This window comes from Tenrec ecaudatus, chromosome 1 (assembly GCF_050624435.1).
Source record: "Tenrec ecaudatus isolate mTenEca1 chromosome 1, mTenEca1.hap1, whole genome shotgun sequence".
Classification (NCBI taxonomy): Eukaryota; Metazoa; Chordata; class Mammalia; order Afrosoricida; family Tenrecidae; genus Tenrec; species Tenrec ecaudatus.
The window spans coordinates 251,222,140-251,234,751 of NC_134530.1; the positions used below are offsets into that span (position 1 = coordinate 251,222,140).

Genomic DNA, 12,612 nt, shown 5'->3' on the forward strand with positions numbered 1-12,612 from the left:
ATGCGTAAAATAGTTAGTAAAGAAATTAGCTTGCCAGATTCCTGACAATAATGATATTTATATCTCTATGAGTTTAGTAAAGTTTTAAAAATCATCACTATGAATATGAAATATTTTTTATTTTAAAATCACCCAAATCACACCTCCATAAATTAGTCAGTAGAACTAGAAAGCTAACTGCCAGCACACTTCTGCCTTATATGAATTTTAAATGAGAGGATTTTTGTTCACTTACGATAAAATGTCACCCAAATAATGAGATATATGAAATAAATATGAAAAGATCTCAAGAATATGAAAGTCTTATCTATAAAAGCATTATTAAAGAACTATAGAACAAAAAATGAAATGTGGGCAAAAATTGTAAACATTTCAAAGCTAGTTCAGTCGTAGTCCAGAATAATATCAGAAGAATGGGAATAGTTTATGAGATGAACAACAATTTCCTCTGTCCCCTAATGACGATTTTGGCTTGTGAGGAATTTACAGAGGCCCAATGTACAGGTCTAAGAGACATGATGTTCTCAGTAAGATTTTGAGGAAGAATCCTAAATGTAGACTTTCTTAACCAAACAGTACCACCACCATCTGATTCAATTTTCAGTTTACTTCTTCCTCAGATTGGTTCTGCTTCCAATGGAAATTTATTAACACCTAAGCCACAGAAAGAAAGTGGCTTGGATATGTTAGGAACAATATCATTGACCACATTAGTAAAGTTGTTTTAAAATAATTCCTATAGATGCTGACAACCATTTACCAAAATTTACATGGAACTCACTTCCACAGTACTGTTCTACTAGACTCTAAACCAACCTTTACACAGTAGCCAAGGACGGACGAAGAGAAGGACAACGCTAATCTTCTGATGGAGACTCGAGAGAGAGAGCAAATCAAACAAGCAGACTTCCTCGGTTATCCTGCAGATTTCATACGCTCAGTTACACTTAAAATGCCTCTTTTAAGTGCAAAGGTTTCTTTCTGCCCAGGATCCTCAAGTTTTTCTCGTTACCAGTATGTCAAAGGCACCATTCTTGGACATGTTTAACTACGTACTTTTCTTTCACATCTTCACTTCCTTGGTTTTAGCATTAAAGATGATACTTATTTGAATCTCTGACCTAACCCTTCGGCCTCTTTATATCCCCACCTGGCACCTTAAATATAAGATGATCATCCTGAGATGAATTCCCCGTCAAGTGTCTTCTTTATGCACAGCAACAGTATCCCCAGGCCAGCAAGTAAGAAATCACTTATGTTTCTCCTTGTACATGTCATCGTAAGTGTTGGCAGTCAGTAGAGAGATGAAAATCAAAACAACGATGGATTTTCACCTCTCTAAAAAAATGGCTGTCCACTTTTTTTCCCTCTGTTTGTTTCCTGAAAGGATCACAATAGGAGGTCCTGCGTAGAGTGGGTGAATTATATGGAACAAAACTAAAATTATAACAAAAGACTAGGCTTACTGGTCTAACAGAGACTGGTGGAACATTTGAGACAATGCCCCTATTTAACATGCAGAAAAAAGACAGCCATGTCTATAAGGTGAACAGTAACACCAATAGGTACACTCTTCTTACAATTACCTACTGTACGAGATCATTATGCCCAGGAATGAAGCTCAGAAGCCAGAACTGGATATAAATGGAGGAGGAATAGCGACTATAACCACAGGGAAGAAAACAACTTGCTTTGTAAAATTACCCAAATCACAACAAAAAGCTTAAAAAGATCCCTCTAATGGAATGAATTGACATGAAGCAAAAAATAATAATGAGGTTTTTGTTTCTCATTTTGAGGGTACTGTGAATTTATGTAGAGAGGAAAGGGTGTTAGAATGATCAGACATTTATATTCCCTATCTAGGAATCTAATATATCTAATAATACTCTCTAAGCCCGTTTAGTTAAATTCATGAAAATGTAAGGCAAATATGAGACAAGCAGAGCCCTGGTGGCACAGTGGTTAAGCATCTGGCTGCTAACCAAGGTGGGCAGTTCACACCCACCAGACGCTCCACACGGGAAAGATAGGGCAGTCTGCTCCTGTACAGATGACAGTCTTGGGAACTCCAGGAGTCATTCTCATTGTCCTGGAGGGTTGCTACACATCAAAACGGACTCGAGGGCACTGGGATTGGTTTGGTGTTTGGAAAGAGGTGACTGCCTTGTATTTGGCATGCTGAGCAGTGCCCATTAGCTTTCAAACCCAGTATTTCTATCACAGTACACTTACGATCTGTACTTCTGACTAGGAAGGTTTATCTGTGCATGTATAGATCATATCCGATAACTCCAATTCTTCTGGCCTTATTGCTTACACTCACCAATGATTCTGTGCACATTACTCTCTCTGCCTGAAAGACCTTCTCAAATCACTTTCTCTGTTGATTCTCATCAAGCATTTGATGAGATGTAGGTCTTACCCGATATACTAGATCATCCAAAAAGTGATTTCTGTTAACCACTTTAGTTAGTACTTAGCTTTTGGATAGCATGTTCTAATTTATAATAGACTTGTAAGACAACTTACAAAAACCTTTGCAAGGATTTAGATAAATTCACACTGACAAAGGTACTCCCATGTGTTTGAAAGAATGAAAGAATAAATGAGCATTGAACTCATTCTTAGAAAAAGAAAATTCTGTAGGGAAAAATAGGCTGTAGAAGATAATTAATTAATTAATTTTGTAAAATAAGACTATTTTAATTTCACGAGATACAAGCCCCTAATAGTAATAAAATTTATTTCAGAAAGTTACATTGTAAAATATTTCCAGTAAATTAATTTTTTCCTCACATTAACTTTCATCAAAATCTAAGCGTATAAATAAGAGAATTAAGTAAAATGTACTTCTAGATTTCAAAACTTAATAACATTATTTCAGAAATACATACGATACAGGATTGTGATAAGAGTTGTACAAGCTTCCAATAAAATGATTTTCAAAAATAAAAATAAAATATATACATCAATATATAAAAAAGAAGATAGGATTATGCTTGTCAATATATTTGTAATTATATTTTAAAGGATTATTAGAAATTATTCATCTCTTATCTACTCTGTAAAAGAAAGGGGAAAATAAATCGCTTTGAAGAAGTGGAGTATTACTACATTATTAAATAATTCACTTTTAAATAATGACAATACTATCATGCAAATCCAAGTGCTAGATTTACTTGTTCGACTCACCTCTCCCCCATTAACATATTCCATCACAAAACACAAACGATCTTTTGTCTGGAAGGAATATTTCAAAGACTTGAAATGAAAAAGAAAAAACACTGTATTATCATCCTATATTCATATCATTATAATATTAAAAGTAGAATACTTAGAAATAGAAACGCATAATTGATTAAATGGATTATTAGTGCTCTTTGTCTACTGGCAATGCTTAAATGAGACACATGAAACTCATTTGGCTAAACTCAGCAATAGTTATGAGTAAAGAGGTGGGGATTAAAATTAAAATTTTAATTAAAAATGAACTTAATACTTGTGACAAGAACTTTCATCTACTATGCTATCTGTTTGAAACTGTACTGTTCCCTGAAGTTCTTATTCGTACTACTTCAAAACTTTAGAGCTGCCTGGCTACACTGAAAAATGAAAATGATGATGTTACAGAAGCAGTCTACTTATTATACTTCTGAAAATATCTACTTTATAGAATCCTAAATTAATAAAATTTGGCCTTCCAAAAGACTGTAATTTTTAATCTTACTGAGCACATCAATGGAAACTTGGCAAAGGATAGCTCTATTATAAAGACTCTAAAGAGAGAATTAAAAAGAGTCATTGATTCCAAAGTAACTAAGTTATATGAATATAACTCAGTTTAGTTTAGTTTCTGATTAGTTAGGAAAACATAATAATTTATACTGTCTAAAATTTAACATAGTCAATATTTATTGCAAATTGTATTGTACTCATTCCTAAAATAAGCCTATTTCTCTAAAAGTATTCCAAAAATATTTTCACTCTTCATATTTTAATACCATGGAACCTGATCATTTTAATATTAACCAGAAGCCAATTAACAAGAGAAACAAAAAACTTTTAGATTAAATTTTAAGAGACTGTTTTTCAAAGTCTACCCTCTAAGTGGTTGCTGTAAAATGGCACAGGTGATTTTATTTACTCTAATTTTTGTGGCGCTAACTAAAACAAAAAAAAAATGAAATTCATGAGCAAATAAAGTCTTTAAAATGCAATGGATGATGAAAACATTAAATGGAGTGTTTATAAATGTATATATTATTAACATAATTCATACAATTAAATCATTTCAAAGAAATTTGACTATGGAATTTCCACAAAGAAAATGGCATGCTTGCATGGTATGAATTAAAACTACTGTCCATCACGTAAGTCTCTATAGCAGACCTCCTCACACTCTAATGTTAAGATCACTGTGTCTGTCTTCTAGCCACTTACTGTTAAAAAGGGATGTCTAGTGTTCTTTAATACTCTGCTTTCAGTTAGAGTATGTGCCACTTCATCCTAAGAAAGAAAAAGGCAAATTTTTATTTGTTATAAGTACTTGAAATCTAAAATTTTCACTATTTCTCTAAGACCAATTTAGGTTAAAGCTAAAGAAATTGTCAAAAATAGATTTTAAAGTAGAGTATGGCTTTTTTATGGCTAAGCTTCCAGTAAAATGTATGTTACGGTGTATACACACCCACAAAGGCACACGTGAGACGGTTTCTAAAATAAAGCTCATGGAAAATAAAACAGAAAGACAATGGAATTTTCCACAAACTTTGGAAGCCCCTTGTGCATATATACATGCATACATGTTTATTTAAATTAACCCATTCAGATGGTTGTAAAATATTTTTTAATCATTTATTGGGAGCTCATACAGCTGTTATCACAATCCATACATCCATCCATTGTGTAAAGAACATTTGTTGCCATCATCAGTCTCAAAAATTTTTCTTTCTACTTGAGCCCTTGGTATCAGCTCATTTTTCCCTCCTTCCTTCCCTCCCTCCCTCACGAACCCTTGATAATTTATAATTTAATTTTTCATGTTTGTAAAATATTAACATGTAAAAATCAGTCCGATTTAATGTATATCAAATAATGATAACAACAGAAAAGTTCTATTACAGACATAATTAAATAGCAAGCTTTTCTCCTTAAAAGGAATGCCTTTCACCTAATATTTGAGACATGAGATAGTTAACATTTCCATGTCTGGAATACATTTTATTCATGGGAACATAGTAAATATATTTAAGTAAAATTTAGAGAATCCATAAATTACCTACTTAAAAGAAAACAAAGTATCAAAAGGCAAACAGAAAAGTGATACAAAATTTAATTCTAATTCAAAATTTTTAGAATAAAGGAAAGAACATAAAAATTGCATCTGCCTGTTAGTGGCTTTTCAATGTGTTCTCTGCCTATGGTGACAAAATTGTACTTAAAACCAAAAATCCATAAAACATTTACTTTCCAGTTAAGTCTCTTAAAAAGTAAATTTCCTTAATATATGGAGAACCAGGGTGGGGGGTGAAAAGGTGGGTGGTTTCTAATCTCAGAAGTGAAACAATCTTCAGGAAAAAAGAAAATGAAGAACTACTGGCTTCAGGCAAGATCCTAAACAAAGGTCTTTCTGGAGCAATTTTTAAAATACTATTGTCAAATGAAAATAAGATGTGGAAGGCAGAACACCAGAACACTACATCATATGAGCGGTTAACATCTTTACAAATTCATATGACCTTAAAGACAGAAAATGATTGAGTAGACTGATCAAAGAACCTAACACTACATGTATGTTTGAACGGAAAATACAATTAACATAGTATTTTAAACCAATGAAGCTACATGGGCATATGAAACTGTTACAGGTTATATTTTATTTTATTTTACAGAGATGGCAGGTTTAAGCATTCAAGTAATTCAAAATCAGTTTTATTACTATAATTCCCAAATTAAGTAAAAGAATAGAAAACAGCTTTATATGAAATGAATCAGAAGCAAAAATACCATAACATTGATTTTTTTATGTTCATAGTGCCTACCTAGTAGAGGCTTAGCATCAATAAGCACCTAACAAATATTTGTTGAACTATTTATTGTAGGAATGAATTTTTTAAAAGTGAAGTATATGGGAATCCATTCATTCCTCCATTGAACAAATATGTAACAAATAAGGCTGGGCATTATTCTAGATATTGATGATAGAGAAATGAAAAAAGCTCAAAAGTCTGTCTTCATGGATTTTCATTTGAGCTAAATGGTAATCAATGTTAATGAAAAACAAAACAGAAGGGGATACTACAGATTATCAATATGAAATAGATAAGCAATAAGGAAAGGCATATTATATTTGTGTCTGAAAAATTTAATACACTCAGAGGATAAACTAAACCTTTTATATGCATTTAAATAAATCCTAAGGACCATGCAGCTTAAAAATAGTTAAAATAATAAAAAGACCTGGTCCCTTTGCTTATGGAGTTCATAGGCTAGTGGAGAAGGGATAGTAAACAGTAAATATCCAAGCTAATGTATAATGATCAATTCCATTAAGTGGTAAAGAAAAGTGGGTTAAGGGGATCCATTACTCAAACAAGTAGTGAAAGAAAAGCAATGCAATGGGAAAGTCCCAAAAGAGTTTAAGTTGGGTAAAGTGCATTTATGTTTTAGCAAGCTTACTCAGGCTTCCCTGAGAAGGACAGCAAAACCAGGAGGTAGTACAGAAGTATGCCAGGAAATAAATGAGCATTGCTTAGACCAGTGGTTCTCAACCTTCCTCATGCCGCGACACTTTCACACAGTTCCTCATGTGGTGGTGACCCCCAACCATCAAATTATTTTCATTGCTACGTCCTAACTGTCATTTTGCTACTGATATGAATTGTAATGTAAATGATGTCTGCAGGATATATGCAGGATGTATTTTCATTGTTACAAATTGAACATAACTAAACATAATTAAAGCATAGTGATTAATCACAAAACAATATGTAATTATATATTGTAAAATATTTGTGTTTTCTGATGGTCTTAGGCAAAAGGGTCCTTCAACCGCCAAAGGGGTTGTGACCCACTGGTTGAGAACCACTGGCTTAGACTAATAGAAAAAAGGGAAAGGGGGAGACAGTTTAAAGCTATGTTTGAGATTTAAAATCAAAAGTACTAATGTAAAAGGTAGATATATGCCTCTGTGGTACAGTGATTTACTTCTTAAAGCACTTCTAACCATACAGTTTGTAACTCACACCAAAAGGTCTTTTTTTCTGATGCATCTGAGTAAGAGAAGATGAAAAATTGTTAATAGAGTTAACTGTTATTATAGAAACTTGGAGCTCTGATGTGGGGATAAATCAGCCTCACATCCAACTGTGTGTAAAATAAGCCATCTCAGAAGAAGGATCTCACTACAATAAAGGTGAAGACATAGGAAAAGGGAAAACAAAACACAAACACACACACACACACACACACACACACACAAAACCCAAAACAAACTCACTACAATGGAGTCAATTCTACTCAAAGCAACCCTTTAGTATAAAGTAGAACTGTCCCTTTGGGTTTCTGAGGCTGTAAATCTTCCTAGGAGCATAACGTAAACTGTGACACAAAAGGGGCAGAGGAGTGATTGCAACAGGATTAAACTCCAAAGAATGAAACAGAAAGTTGGCCTTCCTGGCTCGAAAGCACGTAAAGACATGCACTCGAGAGAGGCACCTCCAGACAGCATCAGGAGCTAGGTTTCTAGAGCTGAGCTCCTGTGAGCTGAGGCTTATGGTGGAATAGTGCACCCTTTGGGCAATTCTCAGCAGTGCTAAAAGAGCTTTCTTTGTAACATTATGTGAGAGGGCAGAGGTCAAGGATAGAGGGGCTGTTCTGACTGAGTATCCTGAGCATTTTTTATCATGAGTTACCTTAACTTCCCTAATAAACCCAATAATTCCAAGTATGGTGTATGAGTTGTGTGGCCATTGCAATGAATTCTTGACCCCAGCTAAGAAGCTGAGAGTGCTGTGAGAGGAATATGTGGTCATTACATAAGTTCCTATCTACTGGAAGATATAAAAAAGTGTATGTGTGGTATTCAAACTGTCCATCAGGTGACAGGCTGATGGTACCTCGTTAAGTGTGTGGCCTTCTCATCAGGAGGATCCTGGGAACCTCTCCTTCCCTCGCTGCCTTCACCTTCCTGTTGGGGACCCTGAGTGCTGCCAGAGCCCTGTGACACGTCCCTCACCATTGGATCCAAATGACTCTGTACCCACCAACCTGTGCTCCTTTCTACATTCAGCATCACTGCATGTGGCTGTGAGTCTGAACTGGGACTATGGACTAGTATTAGACTTGTGATGACACTAGTCAACCCAAACTAACACAGGATAGAACTGATGAAGGAGGAAACTGGGTGGACACATGTCTGAGCAGAGGATTCAGCCTTTGGCTTATTTTGAGTCTGATACTCATCCCTTTGTGAAGAAGAGGTCAGATGCTCCTGCCTCTGCCATATCATTTCTTACATGAGGGTGAATCCAGTTAAATATTTCTTTAGGTGATCAGAAAGATATTCACAGAAGAAATAAAATGTCTAAAATACATTGGGATGCCAAGGCATTTGGGTCAGTAAAACTAGAAAAACAATTTTTTTAAGAGTAAGTATGAAATCCTTTTTGAAAACAGAAAAGATGCTTGCTTTTTGATTACATATAATAATCAATAGTTTGTTTTCCCCCAAATCATTTAAATTTCATGAGCAAATATTCCTTTTTGTTGTTAAATACGCTTTAGTCTGCCTAAGCACATCAAAAGAGACAGGTAGAGATGCCTGAAGACAAAAGAAAAAAAGGATTTCTTTGTTGCACTCCTGGAACTGGAATTAGAACCATGTGCATGTTTTTCATATATGAAAATGCATTTTCTACCATATTTTACCTCTGATCAGTTTAATTTTTTCCTGTTAATGCAAATGTAATGATACTGTATTTCACATACTAATTAGTTTCTGCTATGAAGATAAGGTATGTTCAAGCTGAAAAGTAAACACAGATGCCAATAATTTTTAATTACAGTTAAAAGCAACATGCCAAAAGTTAAAAGTAACAGTGCTAAAAGTTAGTGGCTAGAACAATGTGATGGTTTTGAAAACCAAAAACAATTCCTTTATCACAATTATAAGCGAAGAGTGCTATAAATGCTTGAGTATATAAAATATAATAGTATTATCATTAAAAAGGTTTTTGAAATACAGATATATTCATCATGGTAAAATATTAAATAACTAGTGCTATAAAAATCAAATTTCTTTCATAGAAAAAAAATTGAGGGGGAATGGAATTTGAGGGGGAAGGAAGCAGGAGAATAGACTTCTTAATCTTCCTAACACTGCCATTTATCACTCATTCTCTAATATACATGGTGTAGGATTCTCTCTTTATTTGCTCCATCGACAGTTTGGGTTATTTAGTTGTTGTTGTTTGTTTGTGTTGGGGAGTGTGGAAGGGAAGAGGTAGGAGAGAAGAGGAGAACGTGCATCTCTATCTCATGATCCGAAGGCACCAAGGTTGTCAGCTCTTTCCATCTCTGTAGCAACTGGGTAGGTCAGGTTTCTTAGTCCAATTTTATATGAGGAATCAAGGGTTTTTGTTGAAGTTAGGTTGCTCTATCTGTAGGTGGAAACAGCTTATTACTACATCGGTGCACTAGAGTCCATGCGACTCACAGTGACTATGAGAGAGGGCCGTTTCTGAGACTGTAACTGTTAACTCAGGGTACTAAGAAAGCCCTTTCTTTCTTTCAACGTGCTGACTCTGCACTTAGAACCCAACATGCAAGCACTCTGCCACCAGGGCTGCTCTCAAACAGCAGAGCATCTACTTCAAGAGGGACCTTCACTCTGTTCACGTTATTTTCTTCATACCGACGGCAAGACTACAATGGCTGCGCTTGTCAAGAAGCTGGCTGAGAACAAGGCACCTTATGCCTAACATATTCCTTCACTGGTTGGGTGCCAAAAATACTTCGCACTCAACAACCAACCTAACGGTTGTTGGCGTGAACCCACACAGCAATGTCATAGAGGAAAGGTCTGGCGATCTGCTTCCGTAAAAATTACAGACAAAAACATTATGGAGCAGTTCTAACTCTGAAACACATGTGTTGCCATGAGTCATAGTCAGTCCCACAGCAACAACAAAATCAAGAGAAATAAATAAGACCTAGAAGAGGAGCTGGGGAAACAGGAAGAACAGAAAAAAAGGTGTTATTTTGCCACACTGTAGGCTTAAACTACAATGATTACCAGTGATCAGTATTTACTTTTTACTCTGTGTTCACAAGCCATATGTTAGCAATCTATATTTTTTTTCAAAGGAGAGATGTCACACTTATCAATCTCTGCATTTCTAGGATCTCACTTCCCCCCACCTTTCAGAAACTGAGCACTAGCCGGATGCTGACTTCTAATATTTCTCCCACTCTCCAGCTGTCGGGTTCTCTTCTCGTTGAGCATTGATTGCTATTTCTATTCTGTTAAAAGATTTTTCTACTTTAGGGGAGAAAATTAAGACACAATTTTCTCTGTTAACTATGTACAATATCACCTTTCTCAACTAGTGGACCTGATACTTTGTTCTTGATGCTCGTTTCAAATACTGTCTGGGTGGAGGACTGCAGGCATCTGGCCTTGTCTTCCACGGGGCTAGCATCTTGTTTGACCCTAGTTTTCCGTAAGCTGTAGTTTGGCATTTGTTAGTATTACTTTTCTTTCCTTCTACCTCTCCCAATTCTCATCATTTCAATAGGTCAATCTATTCTGTTGTCTCTTTAGATCCAATGTCTACAAAAAAAATCACAGAGACACATTGATTATTGTTGTTAGGTGTCACTGTGTTGGTTCCAACTCAGTGACTACATACAACAGAAAGAAACACTGGCTCGTCTTGCACCATCCTCTCAATTGTTGAGTTGGAAACCAAAACATATTGGCTAGTACCATTAATTTTCCCTCCAATCCCAGCTAAACCATGAGATTCTTTCATTCATCTCTACTTAGGCCATTTTTTTTCAATCTTCAGGATAGTCATTTCCATTCTGTTCTAGGCCTCCTACCATGTCTGGAAGGTTATCTTGACTATACGTATTAATTCTGCAAAGTTATCTTGCCCAGCTTAGGTGCTGGGATTTGAATACAGGTCTGCTTGAATTTCAAGTCTAGAAGCTTTGCATTAAGTTGTCTGTATCTCACCATCAGTCCCTCACGATTTTAAAATGAGATCTTACTTCCTATTCAAGAGAACACAAATTACTGATACAATTTTACCCACTAAATCACTCCCTCCTCCTGAAAACAAATTCTTTCATTTACAGGACATTGTAATCTCTTAATTTTCCTTCTCTTTTTTAAAAAAAGTCTCTTGCAGGCTCCTGTTCAGCAATCCTTTCTTCTAACACTCAGGACTCACATTTCCTCTCACTCCAGGGACACTCGTTTCCATGGCGACGTCAATCAGAACAATGACTAAAGACTGGCTCTGTACTGATGGGCCTCCAAGTTAATCTTCAGAAATTCAAGAGATGCCTGTTCAACATAGATGCTAACACTACATTTATGGGACGCGTCATTTTGAGGCATTTAGATTCCTCCATGAAAATTACAGAAACATTTTTACATTTACCTCCTACTATTTATGCTGACTCTTATTCATCTAATGGGATAAATAAATATATATATATATAAATTAATTTTCTTCTAAGCCTTTTAATCTTGAACTTCTCTGTGATATAGCTATCTCTACAGATATACGTCAATTTGATGTGACTATAAATTGAGTATTAATTCCTGTAAATCAGTTTTATTCATGAAAACATTATTTCACTAATAAAAATAAGCATAGTCAAGAGTTCTTAGAAAGTAAACATCAAATGTAAAGATAAACAATGCAGTGGAGATTGTCATACTGACAGAGCTAAGTGATCCTTATATGTTAAGTCGAACCCAGTATCTCAAATGTTGTAGTGTTAAATATTATAACTTTTATATAAATATGTAGTATCATAGTGTCATTTATAAGTTAATGATGTATAATTATGTTGTCTTTAAGTAAAATAATTTGTTTTTAAAGAAAATGTGTGGTTTCATCCACATGCTAATTTGATATGTTTAGAGAAAGGTATATAAGAAAAGCCTGTAAAGCAAATGTTAACCCTCAAACCTGGGATAAATAAAAAATATATAAAATAGGAATAAATTTCAAACCTAATTCTCAAACCAAGAGCAAAAGCAAGTTTCTCCACATCATCTCCATGCACAACAATGCTATCTTTCCAACCTACTTAGGTCAAAAACTTAGAATGATTTTCAACCCCTCCTCCTGCCTCACTGTGGTAGTGACTTAATTTCATGTCACTTGAAGGTATATAAAAGTGAAGGGATAGTATTCAACCTGTCCGTCAGGTCACAGCCTGGTGGTGCCTCCTTGTAGGTATGGCCTGCTTATAAGGAGGGCACTGGGAAGCTCCCTTTCCCTCTCTGCCTTCACCTTCTTGCTGCCAGAATCCTGTGATGTGTCCACTCACCATTGGATCCACATCATTCTGCACCCATCAACCTGTGAT

At 35.2% G+C, this 12,612-nt stretch overlaps 1 protein-coding gene across 2 annotated transcripts in view; it reads right to left on the reverse strand.

Annotated features, from left to right (window-relative positions):
• AKT3 (AKT serine/threonine kinase 3) overlaps positions 1-12,612 on the reverse strand; it is a 335,611-nt gene that overhangs the window by 91,921 nt on the left and 231,078 nt on the right. Inside the window, exons 7-8 of one of the 2 annotated variants that reach the window (XM_075531185.1) lie at positions 4,444-4,509; positions 3,196-3,264 (exon numbers count right to left, since the gene is read on the reverse strand). The exons of the other annotated variant lie outside the window; for it this stretch is intronic. Coding sequence (XP_075387300.1) covers positions 3,196-3,264; positions 4,444-4,509 — 135 coding nt within the window. The remainder of the gene's footprint in view (positions 1-3,195; positions 3,265-4,443; positions 4,510-12,612) is intronic. 2 annotated transcript variants of the gene reach the window in all.